We start from the raw sequence: 18374 nt of genomic DNA on the forward strand, positions 1-18374 counted from the left end.
CCTTTCTCAGGAATATATCACATATTGTTGTGTTCCATTCTGTTATTTTCTAGACTTATTTTTGTATGCCTAAAATTTTCCTAATGAAGAAGTTTAATTGAGTGAGCGTTAGGGGGGAAAGGCATTCACGTACAACTGGTCATTTGGTACATGCTTATGATTTATATCTAGATGTCCCCACAGGCCTTATGTGCTCATAAGTGAGGTTTCTGGGAGGGGATTGGAGCTTGGGGGCGTGATACTCATCACTGGTTTAGTGCTCCATGAGTTTATAGGCAAATGTGGTGTTGGGGAGGTGGGTCACTGGGGTGTGGCCTGGAAGGGTGTATCTTCTGCCCTGCTCCCTTAACCGCTCTGCCACCTGCTACCCTGCCATGGACTGTTTTCCTCCACCACGCCCCTCTTCCAGGAGCCAGCTAGGTGCGGACTGAAACCTCTACAAACTGTGAGCCAAAATAAACCTTTCCTCCTTTAATTCGTGAGTGTTGGGTGTGGTGTCTCGGAGATTAAAGAGTGACTAAGACACTACAGCAAGGGTAGATTAAACCTCTCCACCGTGACACAACTCTTTTTAATGGACACTACTCCTTTAGGATGGACTAAGCTGAAAAACAGATTTGCTGTGATGATGTAAAGCGGGTGCAAGTATTGCGGCTAAAAAACATCTTAAAGCAAAAGTTTATCTACACAAAGCGCCACATGCAATCACAGCTTTTATTAGAGCTATTAGTAACAACAACAACAGTAACAACAACACAGAAAGCCTAAATGTTCCACACTATCTAATTGCTTCTAGTATGCAGTACAACTGAGCAATGGAACATAACGTGGACATCGAAAATATGGTGCTGAAAATTTCAGTGTTGTGGAATAGCTTCCAAAATATTAAGCTAAGATAAAACAGGATGCGGAATAATAGGAAAATTAAATCATTAAAATATCTACGCACTGAAGTCAATCTACCAGAATGTTAACGGAGCTCACTATTGGAAAGACTATAGGTGACTCACTGTTTCCTAGAATTCTTTGCCTTTTCCAAAAACCGTGTGTGTGTGTGTGTGTGTGTGTGTGTGTGTGTGTGTGTGTCTGTGTGTGTGTGTGTGTGTGTGTGTGTGTGTGTGTGTGTGTACATATTATTTTTTAGTAGGAGCGGTTTTCCTTTGCAGAAATCATTTCAACCGACTGCAAGAGAGCCCCCGGAAGGCAGACAGACTGCAGACTCTTCCCATTCCCATGGATGTGTGTTGACTGACTGTCGCAGAACCTGGTGAAAAGTGTGGATTTGGGTTCGCGAGTGACGTCAGCATGGACTGCCTGGGTTTTGGTGGGGGAAGCTGCCCACCCTCTCTGATCCTCGTTTCGCTTCCGTAAAATGGGCCCAGCCGGCTGGATGGCTTGGTTCCCAGCTTCGTGTCGAGGGTCCCGGGCCGGGGTCACGCGTGCGGGCGCAGGGCGCAGGGCGCAGGGCGCAGAGCCCCACGCGCGGGCGTTCCGCGGGGATGGCTGTGACCGCCGCCCAGCCGCAGCGGCGACGCCGAGCGGACTCGGGCGGGCGCCCGGGCGGGAGGGCGCGGGGGCGGGCGCGGAGGCGGGGACTCGGGCCGGGGCGCCGGCGGGCGGCGGGCGGGGATCCCCCGGCGGCGCGAGGAAGTCCCCGCGCGCGGGTACAAGAGCGCGGGCGCGAGCGAGGAGCGGCACACCTCAGCCATGTCGCGCGGCCTCCGGCTCCTGCTCCTGAGCTGCGGTAGGGCCCGGGGCGCCTGCCACCCTCCCCGCGCCGCGCCACCCTCTGCCCGCTCACCACGCTCTCCCCTCTCTCTTACAGCCTGCAGCCTGGCGCCCGCCACGCAGGAGGTGAAGGTGGCCTGCTCCGGGACGGTGGACCTGCCCTGCCCTGCGCCCTGGGACCCGCAGGTCCCCTACCAGGTGTCCTGGGCCAAGGTAAGTGGACGGGCGACAAGGGTCGCCAGGCTCTCACCGGGATGGGGGGGGGGCGTCTCCCGCTGCCGAACTGGAAGCGCGGGCTCATCACGACCCTCCCTCCTGTCCTGCCCTCCCATCCCTGGGTCACATCCAGTTCTGGGCAGCTTTAGGATTTGTTCCCCAAGGGCCTTGTCCTGTGCCTGTTTCTAAAGCTAGCCCACGAAGCCTGTTGTCATTAAGACGTTCTGAAGAGCAGAGGACCTGGCATTGTTAAGTCTAGGGGCCACCTGTGGTTGCAGGCCACACAGAAAGCTGGATGTGGCCAGTGGACAGCACGATTGTCTCCAGACTCCTGATTTCTTGTGTCTTGTGATTGTGATGCCCACAGAACACCGGCGGGGGAGGGGCAGCTTGCCAGAAAGGGGTCAGACAAAAGTGACTTAGGTTGTGGTTACCAGGGGTTACCTCCTTTCTGGCACCTCCTGGGCCTCCTCCCCAAATCTGCTGCATCTCCCTCCTGTGGTAGGCGAGTGCAATCCAGCCATGAAGATGTAGATAGCGCACAGCGTGCAAGCAACCTGTCTGGCCCCTACTGTGACAGTATCCAGGTTTCTTTTTGATTAGATCCTCCTCTGAGTCTGAGACTGACATCCTAAAACCCAGTCTCAGCGGTTTGCCAGTACTGGTGTTTTGCTCCCCTTCTTTAAGCGTGGCTACTGTCACTGGGCACCTCCATTTTAAACCACGTGAAGGCAACATGCCAGCATCACTTGGTGGCTCTCCCTGAGTTGCCATCTTACCTTGCAGGAGCTCCTTGTCTGTGTGTAGTTTTCCACAAGATGCAGGCCTTCCTTCTGTCCCGCATAGACCTGCACACATGCCTGGCAGTGTAACTGGATTCTCAGTTACCCCGGGGCAGTGGCTGTACCAATGCCTTTGTGCACATGTGCTTGCCCTCTGGATTGCAAAGGTGTTCGGTGAATCCAGACCTGCACCCTGGGTGCTATTCAGTGGAGATGCCGCAGCTGCCTCTGCCTGCTGGCTGGTGTAGGCGAGTAGGTGTTCAAATTGCCCCTTCATTTCTGCCTTGTTCTCCTTGGGCGATCAGGGAACTCAACTCCAAAACTGTTTGTGGAGTCAAAGCAATGACACTTTTACAAACATGGTAGCCGCACAAATGGTGGCCAATGCTCCTAATCCCAGCACTCTGGGAGGCTGAGGCAGGAGGAGTGAAAGTTCAAGTCCAGCCTGGGCAATTTAGCAGTTTTGTGAGACCTTGTCTTTAAATGAAAAACAAGCAAACAAAAAAAGAGGTTCAGGGCTGGCATGCTGGAGGTGTAGCTCAAGGCAAAGGCCTTGGGTTCAATCTCCAGGAATACCAAAAAAACAAACAAACAAAAAAAAACCAAAACTGTTATTTGAGTGTTCACCATATGCCACAGGTAAATATTTACATATACTACCCATTTCCATCTTTCCAGTTTGGACTCAAGAGATTGGTATCATTAGTATTTTATAGCCACCAATCATGGTTTATAGGTGAGGAACAGCTGGGGGCGGGAAATAACACACTCACTGTTACCCAGCTAAGTAGTTGGAAGAGAGCTTTGAACCAACTGGTAGCTCTTGAGTTGTTAGAAATCTGTCTTGATATCTCTGTTTTCTACCTTGATTACTTACGGTACAGAAAATAGAAGTGTTCCCGGGCTAGGGAGGCATGGTTATAGTTATCTCAAACCAGGAAGAAAACATGAAACCACTGTCCCTTCCAGAGCGTAATCAAGAGAGAGAGAGAGAGACAGAGAGAGAAAACATTATTAATATCCCCGGGGGAGTAATTAAAAAGTACTCATGAAACAAGTGGATGAAATTTCAGACTGTAAAGTTCAAACAGTTGTCAAGTTAAATCTTCTTGCACAGGGTGGCTTGGAATGGTTCAGTAAACCGTAGCAATTAACCTTTGGCTTCTCCGCGGATGTCAGCTGATGATGTAACTCTGTAATGCATGGGCTTGTCTGCTGGATGCAGCTCTTGCCAGATTTATCCTGAAGGGCTCTCCAAATTGTTGGAAGAAAAAGCCAGCAATGTTTTAGGCACTCTCTTATTTTTCTGTTGGTCCATGGAATAAGATCATTGAAAAATCACGTTATCATTATTTTTAAAGAAATCCGCTATGAGACTGGGGAGAGCACGTAGTTACCATGTGCAAGGATGTCGATTTAAACCACATTAAAGAATAATTAATCTGTGGTTGAGATTGGTGGTTAGCACAGTGGTGTTGTGGTAGTAAGCTGAGCAGGTACCTTCAAAGTGATATGTGCTGTTGCTTTAAGTATTTTTGAACAGGTCTCAGCATATTCTGTGGATATTTGCTGTTTTCCAGCCCAATAATTAATTATACTTTTGCGCCGATTGTGCTTGTGTAACAAAACCTTCTTACAGAAGGTTAAGCGTTTGGTTCTTTTCCGACAGCTTTCTTGTAAGATATTTCAGGGAAGTAGAGATGTAGCCATGTGGGAATTGCACCCAACATCGTGGTCAGCTTAGCTCTTCTTGTGTTCCTCTGGCTTTGTGGAGCCGTCCCCTCTGCTGTGTGCTGGGTGGACAGGTAAAGCAAGGTCCCTTGGAGGGGTTTTCCCTGTCGGCCTCTTTGAACTCATTCTTGCAGGCTGCCTGCATATCACAGGGCTGGTTTTAAAGACCCACAGTTCTAGACCTCAGTGATGCTGTCTTCTGGCATCCTGGAGGTTCCTGCAGCATCCGGTTGGCACTGATGACTTGTGATTAACCAAGGACGCACGTCAAATATGTCATTCACCTTTTACCGGAAACTCTAAGCAGGATGTCCAATTAGTGTTTGTATCCTTAGGATGAGCTGGGAAAGAACAGTGTCTTTTTATTCTTCCTGCTTCAAAAATGCAGTGTAAGGAAGCCAAGGGGGTTCAATATAGACATGCGCAGGAGGTCCAAGGCAAAGCCAGAAGTGGACAACGTTAGCCCAAGTGGGATTCCCAAAGGGTCCCCTTCCCATCCCTTTCTCCCTTGTGTCTTTTGAAGAAGGAAGAGTGATTGAGGGAAAAAAATGAAAAATTAATAAATGCCATCTATTGGGTTCATATTGGGCTCTCCAGGGAGGTGTTTTGAGAACTTATGCAAATAGACCTTGAACCTTGCTCTTCCTGCTTCGGCTGTGACCTTTGTTTAAAATCTACTAGAAGAGGATGTAAAGAGGGCTGGGTCTGTGGTGATGTCCCTGTGTCCACACTCCTCAGTGAAGCTGCCAGGTTTAGAGGAAGAACGTGACTCCACATGAAATGCTTTGAGCGTGGTCGCCACCCTCCACTAGGAAGAAGTCACTTATCCAGGAGATGCAGCGCCGTCTTACAGGAGCCCTGACAATGTGCGATGATGCAAAATGAAAGAGGATATCTAGTGTCATTTGGGTGATGCTGCGGGGGCGAGGACAGCTGTGCATCACAAGACAAGGGCCTGTTGTTCCGAGGATTTCCAAAGGAAGGGAGAAAGGGGAAGTGAGCTCCCAGATCAGACTTGAACTTTATAATATTTAGAAGAACCGCAGCTGTGGCAGATCTGTGGAGCGCTCCAGCTCTGATGTGAATGCTAAGGGAACTGCTGGAGAGCAGGGCCGTGGCTTGCAGAGGCTACTTGCAGTGTCACCATGCGTGTCCCTGGTGAGTCGCTTGTCCTCTACCCGCCAGAAAGCTGTCTTCCCTGTATGTTGAGAAACTCCTATGGAATGGAGTTATAATTTCTGTCTCTCCTGTCTTCTCTGATGATGAGCTGTAAGACTTGAGGCACCAAAGAGAGCACAGTGCCTAGGGAAGAGATGGAGTTACGAATGGCCCAGGATGTGCCATCTGTTGTGCCACAAACCCTAAAGGACCTGTGCAGGAGGAGACAATGTATGTCATCAGTGTGCTCCTTTGGTTCTAAAAATGTCATGTGTTGACAGTGTTTTTAAGAATAAGTTTTTAGGAGAAAAATGAAATATTTCTATTGTGAATATAGAAAGATCAAAACATGAGAACAATGCATTAGAATAAAAGAAAAATAATATTGCCCCCATTGGCACCTGTGTAGTGTGGTCCTATGGACTCACTTTCATGGGCTCTTACCTTAGGTCAAACTATGAACAAGGTAAAGTTGGTTTTCATATTTCTCTCACACTTATACTTTCACACTTTAGTAAATCTTTGTGTGTGCTGAGTCCTGGGAATGATACTGGCCATCAAAGATCAATATAAAATTTTGCTAGAGGAACATCTGGAGCAAAAGCACGAAAGTGGGCATCCACACAGGGTTTGCGAGGGAAGGGGTCAGTGGCCTAACGAGTGATCTAGAAGGGAGAATGGTTCAGCGGTGACTGGAAGGTAATGTCAGAAGGTAGGCTGGGCACAAACTGAAGAACCTTGAATGTCAACCAGTACCGCCTTGAACTGGGTCCTTTGGGTAGTAAGGAGCCATTGAAGGATTTTAACAAAGAGCATTCTATAATGTGAAGTGTATCTAGGAAAGGTGTAGTTATCATGATGATGAACAGAGTATAATTCAGTCTAGAAGATGAGTTTCAGAAGAGGCTCCATTCTCTCCCTGTAGTGGAATTCTCATCAGGTTAATTCAGCGATGGCTTGGACACATCTTTGGGAGATTTCTTGCTTCCTTGGATTTCTTGGTTCTCAGGCCTGGGTATGGTATGTACCAGGAAGGATGCAGCTTTCACAGAAAGCTGGAAGAAGGTCTTCACCAGGTGAGAATAATGGATTATTGAGGTTTGAAATAATGATGGACTAGAGTAAATTAGATTAAAAACTTTCAGCTTGAAAGAGGGCAGGAAGAAGGCAACTGAAAGTTAAATAGAAAAACAAACAAATAAAAATCCCCATGTGTTTTCCTTGAATGCCAGGGGGAACCTGGATCACATGAGGCCTGGATTGTCTTAGTTATTTTTTACGTGAAAAAGGGGAAGTTTGCAGCAGATCTCAGTGACGCAGAGGAAGGTTTTACACAGGGCAGGACTAAAAACAGATTCATTACCTAAAAAGGGTTCTTCCATCTAAAACTCTGCATAATCCCTTTCTGACTATTTCTGCAGTTATCCAAAATTTTATAAGAATAGCCTCTTTGACTCAGCTGCTTCTTTCGTCCAAAGAGAGCTGGACCAAAATACTTCTCAGAGATTCTGACACATCCCTAAACATGCTCTTCTTTTTTTGTTTTGTTTAGAGGTTTATTGTATAAAATTCCAGTGTGTGCAGTGAGGAACTAGTACAGTTTTGGGAGCCCAAGATTTGTTAATATTGCTTGATGTCTTAGAACAGTGAGGGGTCTATGCATGATCTTCAGAGAAAGGCTATGTCCCAGAAGAGCCGGTCTACAAATACTGATGCAGATAGGGAGGACCTTTAGAAAGAAGGATTCTAGTTACCATAAATAATTCATTATCGCCTTGGACCAGACTTCGTGGGTTCTTATTGTCTGAGGGTGGGAAACTTGGATGTACAGGGCTTAAAGTAGGATTGGCCTAGAAACGGGCCACTGGAGACAGTTCCCTGTGTGTATGTGTATTAATGTGGTGGTGCAAACTAGCCCTATCATTGGAACTCTTGGAGTCATAAAGGATGCCAAGTCTATCAAATCACTCTCAAAGGAAATATATTGACTGATGTATATATATAATAGAAAAATGTTGAAAAATCTAATGTAGTCCACATTTCAGTTATGGTTGGTGTTGTGGTTAAATTTTTACCACCCCCCAAGATATTTTGAGGTCCTAACCCCTGGTTCAGTGGTACCTTAGTTCCTAAACTTAACTCTGGGGAAAATGGCCATGTTTGTGTTGGTGCAGGAAAGATGGCCACAGTTGTGTTCATGACCTGATGCAAAGTTTACAAACGAAAACAAAATTTTGCTGAATGCTTCTGTTTATGAACCAAATTGTTCATAAACTGAGGCACTAGTGTACTTACATTGTGACTTTATTTAGGAAATAGAATCTTTGCAGATATAGTCCAATTAAGATGAGGTTATACTTGACTAAAGTGAACCATGGTTCACTATGCAAGGGGGTGCACTATGCATGGTACAGTGTCCTTATAAAAGAGAAAACAGATATAAACACAAGCAAGGAGATACCAAGATGCATGCAGATTCAAGTGATAGGTGTCTATAGGTCAAGGAAGCCAGCAGCATCAGAAAGGAAAAGCACAGAAGAGATCCCCTCTAAGGCCTTTGGAAGGAAACTGTGGCCTGCAGAGTCCCTGCCTTCTGAACTGAGAGAGAATCCATTTGTGCTGTGTTAAGACCCTCAGTTGGTTGTACTCCTAACAGGCAAATGCCACTAGACTTAGAGGTTGCTGACTGTCCCCAGGGCTCAGTGATTTTCTGTCTTTCAGTGGTTTTTGCTTTATATTGGTTTCCTTGCCAGTTTCTACATGGCAGTGAAATGTACAGATTTGTATATCTTTCCAAAACACAAATGCAGAGGAAAAGATATGCCTCCCATCTAACACATCTGCAAATGTCTGATGATTCTCCAGAGACTTTCACTGGGCCACGTGCCCATCAGTCTCAGTCCCTACGATCATAGGGTATCAGGTCGGTATTAAATGTGTTAAAGCCAAGTGGGGAACTCCATAAAGATTGTCACCTCAGAGCTCTGTCATCTATGGCACTTTCATCTGTGTTCTCATTTGATTCTTATATAATCTTCTATGTGTTCTCATTTAATTTTATAATAATCCCCTTCCAGACAAGGGACTGAACCTCAGAGGTGAAGTGATTTCCTGGAGATGATTTAGCTAACTTATGGAGAATATGGGACTTGACTTTAGTTTTTTGATTCCAAAGATGATGTTCTTGTAGTTTTTCCATTATTTCTAAAATCTACTCATTCACTAGAATACAGTTTTGCATACTTCCTATGGGCAAGGGACTGTTTAACGTACTGAATAGAACCTTGGCTATTTTAGAAAAAGAATTGTAATGTTTATAGGACTTTCCATGGGATTGGTATCATGTTTAGGGTATGCATACATCATTGAAAATACATTTCCACCAAGTCAGAAGACACAGTCCTCCCAGATCCCTGCGGGGAAAGCCGGTCTGAGCTGTGCAGCCAGCTGGCCAAGAGCAGAAAGAGCCTTGGTAGGGCTGGGGTTTCGTTTCAGCGCTGGCCAACTCCAAAGCCTGAGCTCCTCATTATGCTGCCTCCGCTCTACTCATAATTCTTGTTAACAGCCATAAATCCAGCTCTGTCTTTCAGACTCAGTAAATTTCAAAGTGGAAAATCATTTTTCTAATAAAACTACACTTAGAAAAAAACGATGTTAATGCTCATACATTCTATCCTCATTATGACATCAACCTCCGAGCCAAACTATTTTGCACGTTATAAAGAGCTGTTTTTATGATGAATGGGGATTATATCGGCACTTTAATTGAGTTAGAAACTAAGGTACATGAATGTTAGTGCACAAGAGATGCAATAAAAATAAAGCTGTTCCAATGTGATTGGAATACATCAAATTAATTTAATGCCACCTCAGAATACTTATAGCCTCTCCTTTTAAATATATTTTTATCAAATTTTTAGATGAAATATTTATAGGCATATGTATATGCATACATTTTTCCCTGTCAAAAGAAATCTCCTTTTCTTTCAGTTAAGCATCTATCATATTTTTAAACAGATCAGATGTATATATGATAAAGTTTGTGATCAAAACCTTTTCTTTACTGTGGGAATGGAATGGTTGTCTTATACATAAATACAGTAATTAAGAGATTGGCACATAGTTGAATAAAATTATGTAAACTTTAAAAGCACTTGCTGCATTAGAGTTTTTGATGGAATGTTGGTTCAGTTCCAGGTCTGTCTATATATTTACTTACTTTATTTTCTAGTTCAAGTAAGTTCATCATTGACAGCAACAACCTAATCTGCTTACTTCCCATTTCCTTTAAAATTAGTATAGTCCTTGTGTTTGCTTGTTGTAAAAATCAGCAAATTGGAGACAGTTTATTTTAATTTAGGGCTGTTGGTTTCCTTCAGGTCAAATCTCTAATTCGGAGAAAGAATATGGTATTTCAGTTATTTAGTTAAATTGGAGGCCTTGACACAAGTCAAAATCCAGAGGCTTTCTGAAAATGAGATATTTTGCTCTTTTCTAATTCCTTCAAAAAGCAAAGTTGCCAGCTCATGAAAGTTAATGCACAGAGTGTGGATTTTTAAAATAGTATTGGGATGAGTGTTTTGAGGAATTAATTTGCCCAAATTGTGTTGTGCATTCAAAGGCTGGGCAACAATATTAGCATTGTGAAGTGTGCATTAAATAATTTCTTCAATTATGCTTGGCTGTGAATGATTCTGAGGGTTCCTTTTGTTATAAATTACTATTTCCTAAATGCTTTTGCAGAGAAGCAATAAAACCCTTTTAGATTTGGAATATTTAAAGAGGCTTTCTTGCCAGTGGTTGATTTGGAGTGAGTGCCCATGAAACAGTGAAGTTGAAGATGGCCCATTCGCTGTTATTTTTTGCTAAAATTTCTCCTTCAGTCCTCCTGCTAAATCTGCTACATGTAACTCATCTGATGGACTGATGGACGGGGTGAGGTATCCTTGGTGCATATGTTGAAAGTGATTTGGAGTTTTGCATAAAAAGTTCACTGGCCATGTTAGTACCCTGACCCCATTTTTGAGCACAAACATCAACAAAAAACCGCTACTGTTTTATAAACACGGACACATTGCATATTTCTCAGGTAGAGTGACATGGGAAAGTGTAACTTAAAATGCCCAAATGAAAGGTAAATGCACATCGTGTTCATACCTAGAACTTGTAACTGGAGGGAAGGCTATGAAATATTCTCAGGCACATTGTATGTCTCTGAGACATCACTTGAGAAGTTTACAAGTTCAGTGAAGTGATTCAGCAGGGTGCCAGAGTCCTCACTTTGTAAACATCCTCATCCTATACAAGAGGATGGCAGGGAAATGAGGTGAGTGCTATACCTGCCCTAGGAGGTGGTAGTCTGCTTACAATATAAGGGAAGAAATGAGGCTTGCTCACCCCCTTTTGCTGCTTTCTGCTGCCTTGAAGTAGGGCCCCTGGGCTGGTTACAGACTGAAACTTCCACAAACTGAGCGAAATAAACCTTTCCTTGCTTAATTTGGGGTGTTCGGTGTTTTGTCCCAGCAACAAGAGAAAAGTAACCAAGACATCAGGGTTTTGATCTCTTTTGTTTCAGTTATCCATGATCAATCATGATCTGAAAATATTAAATGGAAAATTCCATAAATAAGCAATTCATGAGTTTAAAATTATTTCCTGTTTTGAATAACAAGATGAAATCTCATGTTTTCCACCTTTGTTCCTCATATCCATGTTGTATATGCTACCCACCTGTTAATCACTTAGTGACTGTTTTCATTATCAGATCCACTATGGTGATATCAGGCATTTATTCAAGTAACCCATATTTTATTTGGTAAAATGACCCCAAAGTGCTAGAATAGGAATGCTGGTGATTCACATAAGTCAAAGAGAAGCCATAAGTAAAAATGTAAAAATTCTCCAGTTAACAAGGAAAGAAACAAAATCTTATGCTGAAATTTCTGGAAATTTGTGATTAGAACCGATCTCCTATCCCTGAAATTTTGAAAGAGAAAAATATATCTTGTATGACTTTTACTTTGTACCTCAGTCTCAAGATGGAAAAGGCATACATTTGCAGGAGGAAGTCATGAAAACAGTGAGGACCTGATTTGTAAATTAAGCTTCATCACTGTTTGTATTATATATAGGAAAATTGTATATAGGGCTTAGTATTATCCGAGGCTCCAGGCAACCGTGGGGGTCTTGGAATATACCCTCCTTCAATAGGAGGGGATGCTACCGTGGTCAAGTTACAAGACAAAGAGTGCTGTTCATTAGGGTGGCTGGAGTTCCCCAGATAGTTTACTAGTTCTCTGTTTCACTCAGGAGAGAGGGTCTTTGGAAGATGACCCTAGGAGAGCTGAGTTGTTTTGTCCTGATCCCGCAAATGGCTGCACTGATTCAGCAATTCAGAATTCTGCAGGAGGTTGCTTTGGCATTTTCTTTACAATTCCCTTCAGTTCTCCTTTCTGTCCTTAATATCTTGCCTTGCCTTTATGTTGCCATTTAAAAATAACCAGAGGCTGGAATTTTTGTCAAAGGCCAATGGAAGTCCGAACCTCCACAAACAGGTAGAAAGCTGTTGCTCACTGTCTCTGATCACCAGCACCTCGCTGCCTGTGCTAGCTGGGTAATGGAGCCATCTTTATGTACTACTAGTGCCTCCAGGGGACTTTGGAAGTTTTGATCCTGCCTTTCCAGGGGCCTGGATGGGAGAAGCTCCCTCTGGGAGAAAACTAGAGGTTGATCTCTCCAGATGGTTGTTGGAGTCATTTGCATCTGGAGATAAATCTAGAAGGGAGAAGTGGGGAGTGCAGAGCCTGGAGTGGCTTAATCAGCTCACACTGATTAAGGAGCAAATCTAGCACTGAATGGCATTCTGTATGGTCAGCCAGGACTCTGCCTGGTAGGAGGAAGCACCCAGGCTGGCCAGTGGAGGTGAGAGCAAGCAGAGCCCACAGTCTCTGGTTTCCTTAGACTTAGAAAGGAAAAAAAAACTTGCTAAATTCAATGTGTTCTGGAATCATTTGGATGCCTTTTGCTTCCTAGAATGTTCCTTAGCCACTTAACCTTTTCTGCTTTATGTTGACTACTGGAGGCCCCAGCGTTTTAGCTTCTTCTGTAGATTCTGGACTCTTTGGGAAAACATTTTAAGCCCAAGCAGGGACCTCAGTAAATGGGATTTATGTCCAGAGACTCAGCTTTTCTTTTCAATCACTGCAGAGTGAGCGATAAATCTGCCACCAGGTGTCTCTGCAGCCCACTTTACCAGCCTGAGAGCACAGGGAAGGCAGTGGGACTCAGCTTTGTGTGACCCTGTGGTGCGGTCCCTAACCTAATATGTGAAGCAGAAACAACTCTCATGTGTGTTGTGTGCATGCATGTCTTGCTCACTCACACCTGCATGTGTGCATTTTCTTGCAGAGGATGTTCCCTGAATGCCTTGATTGTCTGTTCCTCCACCCTGAATCCCTTCTAAAAGTCATATCAGAGCTGCAGACTGCTCCCCAAACATGGGCATTGCCAGGTGCCACCAAAGACACAATTGATGGTGAATAGGGTGCGTGCCGCATCTTTGAAGTAGGAGATGGTGTAGGATGAAGTAGGAGACTCCACCACTTGAGTCCCAAAGATAGTTTGTCTACCTGGGTATGGAGATGTAACCGTGCCTTCCTACGTGTTGTTGGCTATGATCACCTGGTGATCTGACCAGAGACACTGCTACATAACTCAGCTATCTTCCTGCCTTAGCAGAAGGAAAAGTGTGGCACATCCCTCGATGTGGGGAATGGCCATACACACACAGCCTTCAAGGAAAAAGGTGACAGTTCATACGAGGCCTTGCTCAGCTGTATTTCTGTTTGCAGTTGAGCTGTCTGGCAATGATCTTAACAGATTTAGAGTTTTTCCAGATAAAAAGCTAGGTTCCAAAATTAAGAACCTGTCACTCTCTCGCTTCTATGGGTTGGAGGTTAGGATACTGGGCTAGAATCATAAAATGCAGCCCTGATCTTATTCCATAGAAAATACAGAGTTCATACATACAAACTAAACCAAACAACAACTTCCTGTTTTAGAAACATGAATTTTGGAAGGGTTTTTTAAAAAAACGATATGCAAAGCCTTGTAATTAACACAGTGCACCGATTGCTTCTTCATAGCTCACAGAAGGTGGCGAGGAGACACTGGAGTCGCCTCAGGATGATGTGCACCTCAGTGGACAGAGCTATCATCGCAGGGGGCAAAATGGCACTTTCAAGGCCCCTGAAGAAAAGCCCTATTCTCTGAAGATCCAAAACATTACCAGCTGCAGCTCGGGGAAATACAGATGCACCCTGCAGGAGCTGGGAGGACAGAGGAACATCAGCGGCGTGGTGACTCTGAAAGTGACAGGTAAGGTGACCTGCTGTATTTGTTTTCTTCCTGAAAAATGCACGTGTACTTTTTGTAGGTCCTGAAACTGATATTCTCTGGAGCCTAACTCTGCAGCTTTGGAGCACATCTGTGCTGACAGCTGAATTCCATTACAAGAATGTCATAGCTTTTTCTTTATGCGGTCTGGACTATGCGTTGACTTTTGCCCAACATTTGTTAAGGGCTAAAGCCAGCAATGACAAAGATGTTGTCCTAGAGCCCCTGGTTTTGCACAATAGCTACTTTCTCTTGATATCAGTTATCCGAGAGCACTCAGGGTAAGATAATATTCTGCAGCTCACAAAGAACTCAATCACCATGTCACACACTGACTCACACACACACACCTCCCTACTGTCCCCTCCCATCTCCAGCCCTGCACCCTTTCTCTGTGCGTCTTCATGACATTTTTACACCGGACATACCCTACACGGATTTGTTTACCGTCCACCTCTCCTAAGAAAGGCAGAATTGTTTTGTTTTCCGCTTGCCCTGGCACACAGTAGGCCCTCAGTGAACATCCCTCACCTGGAAGGGAAATGAGAGCCACCTTGCAGGGAGAGGGGCAGCGAGCCCTGTGGGGAGCAGAGCTGATTTTCTCCCCTTTCCTCTGCTAGGCAGACCAGGATCGCTTAGGTCTGGATCATGTGTTGAGTCTGCTGCTCATCAGCCTGTGGCCTTGGGCACAGCACTGAGCTACTCTAAGCCTCCTTCGCTGTATCATCTCTAAATAGGGACAAAAATGTCTCCCACCTGGCTCCTCCTTAAGGTTAAATAAGCCGGTATTAAAGTGCTAAGGGCAGAACTAGGAATATACTGAGTGCTCTATGTGAGGCTTCCTCCTAGCAGTGGCTGTCAGCCTCTTTAATTGAGGCACAGAGCCCAGTGAGAAGCCATCCCTGGGCTGTTGCATGTAGTTTGGGGTCCAGTTTCAAAACCCCAGGAGCTCCCTGGAGTCATCTGCCCACCACCTGCTGCTTGGGCCATGAACAGATTCCCTTAGCAGCCACACCACAGCCCAAGCCAAACTTGCTGCGTGGTGCACATAGTGTCCCCTGGGTGGCTGTTCCTGGGCGGGGCCGCCCTCTTCCTCGAGTGTTGCAGCCACAGCCCATAAAGTCCCTGGGGTCGCTGTGCCACAGGGTCCAGGAAAAGTTCAGGTTCTTCCAAAATGCGTTGCCTTTTTTGGCCATAGCAAGGCAGTTCCCATCTCATTTCATAGTTGACTCATTTCATGAGTCCTCCCGAGGCGAGGACACATAACCGTGTACCTAACCAGAAGAAGTTAAAGTAACAAGGGGGATGAACAAATGGGGGCCCATCTGAGGTGCAAGCAAAAGCCCAGAAGGCCTGACTTTGGGATAGAAAGCCTGTCCCTGTCACATGCCTCAGTCCTCAGCCTCTCTGAGCCTCAGCTGCTCAGCCCCTATAACGTAGGGACCCAGCTGCTCTGAGGATTAGGGACACAGTGTGTGTGTATCCCATGATGCACAGCTGGGGACAGAACAACATGACAATGACTGTGGTCCTTCTTGAAGCACAAATTTGAAGGAAGGTGTGGGTGACAGTGGGTCGGGCTGGAGGCAGCGTTGTATTATGGTAGCAAAATCCTGTTAGAATGGTTTCATGTATTACTTCTCTTTAAAGGATGCTTTAAGGAACCTAAAGAAACAACTTTAAAGAAATACAGAGCTGAGATTGTCCTGCTCTTCTCTCTGGTCATTTTCTACTTAACACTCATCATTTTCACTTGCGTAAGTACCTGTTTAAAACAACTCTTACCTTGAAAAGATCACCTGGGGGCACCGATGCCAATGTTTTGTGTTACTGTGAATGATTTAATAATGGGCTAAATGAAGATTCTCTTACTCCTGGACATATTGAGGCCCCCACACTGGAAAGATCATGATAGGAAGCTCCCCAAAAGAGTTAAAAAAATTTTTTTTAATCTACATTTGTGAAAAGCAAATGAAAACAGATAGGTAAAATAAGTTTGAGAAATGCCAAAAGATCCTACATGTAGTAACATTTATTACAGTGGTGAGGTCACCTTGCAGCCTTTCACTATCCCAGGACAGAGGCCCGGTCTCCCCCATGGGTAAGGGTGCAAGTCCAGAGACCCAGAGATAGATCTGTCCCCTTTTCCAGACATTGCATTGTAAAGCATGAGTGATGTTAGCCTCTTGTTGGCAAATGCCTGCTTTCGCGGGCACCAGCTTTCCATACAGATCTCTCACAGAAGTCAGTAGTGACTGCAGTCCTTAATCAGGAATCTCCTGGCCGAAGGGTGATAGGGCAGGGGAATAGCACCAGTGTTTGGTAGAACGAGAGAAGTGAGCTGTTTAACCGGGGTTTCCCAAAGGACTTGCCCCATGATCTTTTTTTTGGACTGGAGATTGGACTCATGATGTCGCGCTTGCCAGGCAGGTGCTTATGCCGTTGAGCTAAATCCCCGGCCTGGCCCCATGATCTCTTAAGGAGCTGGTGCCCACTACTGCATCTACTCAGTTATTCATATCTTGACTTTTATTTCAACTTTTTTTCAGAAATTTGCAAGACTACAGAGTATTTTTCCAGATTTTTCTAAACCTGGCATGGAACGAGCTTTTATCCCAGTCACATCCCCGAATAAGCATTTGGGGCCAGTGACTCTTCACAAGACAGAAGTGGTGTGAACGGGATTTCTGTTGTTTTTGTGAAGTCAAGGGCTCCGTGGTGTTACCTAGATACCACCCTGGACAAGAGAAGAATGAGCCCCACCTTGAAGATGATGCCCTGCCTGTGAGGTCCTTCACCTGACTGAGAATTCTTGAAAGTGGAGCCCACCCCACTTTCTGCTTGCGGGGTCTTAAAAACCATCACATGATCACATAGCATGGGGCCATTGCTACTTCTCCATGGCTGCCATTTGGCATTTAATGCAGCTATCTGGTCAACCTCTTGGACATTCTTTCAGTCATATAAAAGCTATAGACAGTTGCAGTTGGAAAAAGGTCTTGGGAAATTGGAATGCCCAGAGCTGCATTGTGATTGTGATTGACACAATGTGATTGACTCCTGAGGACAGCTGGCCTCTTCCACATCTGGGAAACATCTCTTTGAGTTTGCTGTGTTTTGTTGCACCAGCCCAGATGTCTTACATCTGAGAAAGACAGGCCAAGCCGTAAGACAGTGAGAAATATTTGGCAAATAATTTCCTGGTGTGAAGGTTCTGCTATTACTAAGGATTATGTTTAGATAGAAGTGAAAGGTCTGTAGACTGGTCCCCAACAGGTCCTTTACATCTGCGGAAGACACCCACAAAGGAGCAATAAAGAAGAGTGCCACGTTTATTTTTATATCTATGTGTACTTGTCAGAGAAGGACTTGTGTTTGTCCTCTTTTGAAATCTGTATCTAGTTAGATAGCATTGCTAGCTGACAAGCAACTAGATACAGATGGAGAATGAGAAGAATTCACACAGTAACAATAGGACAGAGAAGACAGAGAATTATTGCTGACCTGTTGGAAATACTAGACCAACCATGCCATCTGATTGTAGCCCCAGGTGCCCCACTACCTAGCTGTATGAGTCTGGACAAACTTTTTTTATGGTTTCTTCATTCTCAGTTGTAAACTGGGAGGCTGTTGTATGTGTTGATTAAAATAATGTATGTGAACGTGCTTCGAAAAGGTATAAAGCACTATACAAACTCAGCACTCCACTGGGTCATTATCCTTGCTGTTATCATGGTGAATTTCTTGTGTTCTCCATCATTCAGAACAAAGAAGGCCGCAAAGAGAATACTCCCATAGTCCTCCACGTGGATTCCTTTGTCTAAACCAATAATAGACAGTGAACAGGATACTGAGCTGAGTTAGTGCTTTTTTGTCTCTTTGTCATCATTTCCTGGTATTAAAGGTGTGCATGTGAATAGGAAGTGTTTTTGCTTTTTGTTTTTATAGCTACTCATGAGATTTTGTGATGAGTGTAAGGATGCTGATCTGTTCTGGTGGAGAACAGAGTCTGAGATGAATTGGAGAGATGATAGGTGGGCCCAGGTGCCCCTTCCTCTGGGGAGTAGTGCACACGTGGTGGATTGGCCTGGCGGCAGCATCCCTCCCTTCCAGGACCCTGAGACTGCACATGGGTCAGCACACGGGCGGCTCCCCCACGTGCGAGGCCACAGGGATGGCATGGGAAGGGAGCGTTTCTGTCTCAGAAAGATGGGTAATGTGTAATCCCAGGGGCTTTGAACCTGGGATTCATGGGATTTCGCTCAAGATTCTCAAATAGGTCCCTTAACTAAAGTTGAGAATAATCTGTACAAGTGATTTTAATAATCATAAAAGCATCATAAGTGAATGGCTCTTTACAAAGAT

General features: G+C 44.9%; 1 protein-coding gene across 2 annotated transcripts; it reads left to right on the forward strand.

Moving 5' to 3' along the window:
• Positions 1-1290: 1290 nt before the first annotated feature.
• On the forward strand, positions 1291-17926 carry Cd83 (CD83 molecule). Of its 2 annotated transcripts, none has more exons than XM_063259903.1 (5): positions 1291-1324; positions 1826-1941; positions 13760-13991; positions 15660-15766; positions 16559-17926. In XM_063259903.1, the coding sequence occupies exons 1-5, from the start codon at positions 1306-1308 to the stop codon at positions 16685-16687; spliced, it is 603 nt and encodes a 200-aa protein (XP_063115973.1). In that variant the 5' UTR covers positions 1291-1305; the 3' UTR covers positions 16688-17926. The 2 variants fall into 2 exon arrangements, with proteins under 2 accessions (XP_063115973.1, XP_003468796.1); XM_003468748.5 differs by lacking the exon at positions 1291-1324 and adding an exon at positions 1587-1744.
• The last annotated feature ends 448 nt before the right edge of the window (positions 17927-18374 follow it).

Source organism: Cavia porcellus, unplaced genomic scaffold (genome assembly GCF_034190915.1).
Source record: "Cavia porcellus strain 051 isolate PalLab524CR breed Dunkin Hartley unplaced genomic scaffold, mCavPor4.1 scaffold_13, whole genome shotgun sequence".
NCBI classification, from domain to species: domain Eukaryota; kingdom Metazoa; phylum Chordata; class Mammalia; order Rodentia; family Caviidae; genus Cavia; species Cavia porcellus.

Excerpts from the sequence above, each read along its gene's own strand:
- Cd83 (XM_003468748.5), top strand. The coding sequence starts at position 1,708 with ATGTCGCGCGGCCTCCGGCTCCTGCTCCTGAGCTGCG. Across the intron at positions 1,942-13,759 it reads ACCAGGTGTCCTGGGCCAAG|CTCACAGAAGGTGGCGAGGA; the intron begins GTAAGTGGACGG and ends GCTTCTTCATAG. Across the intron at positions 15,767-16,558 it reads CACTCATCATTTTCACTTGC|AAATTTGCAAGACTACAGAG; the intron begins GTAAGTACCTGT and ends ACTTTTTTTCAG.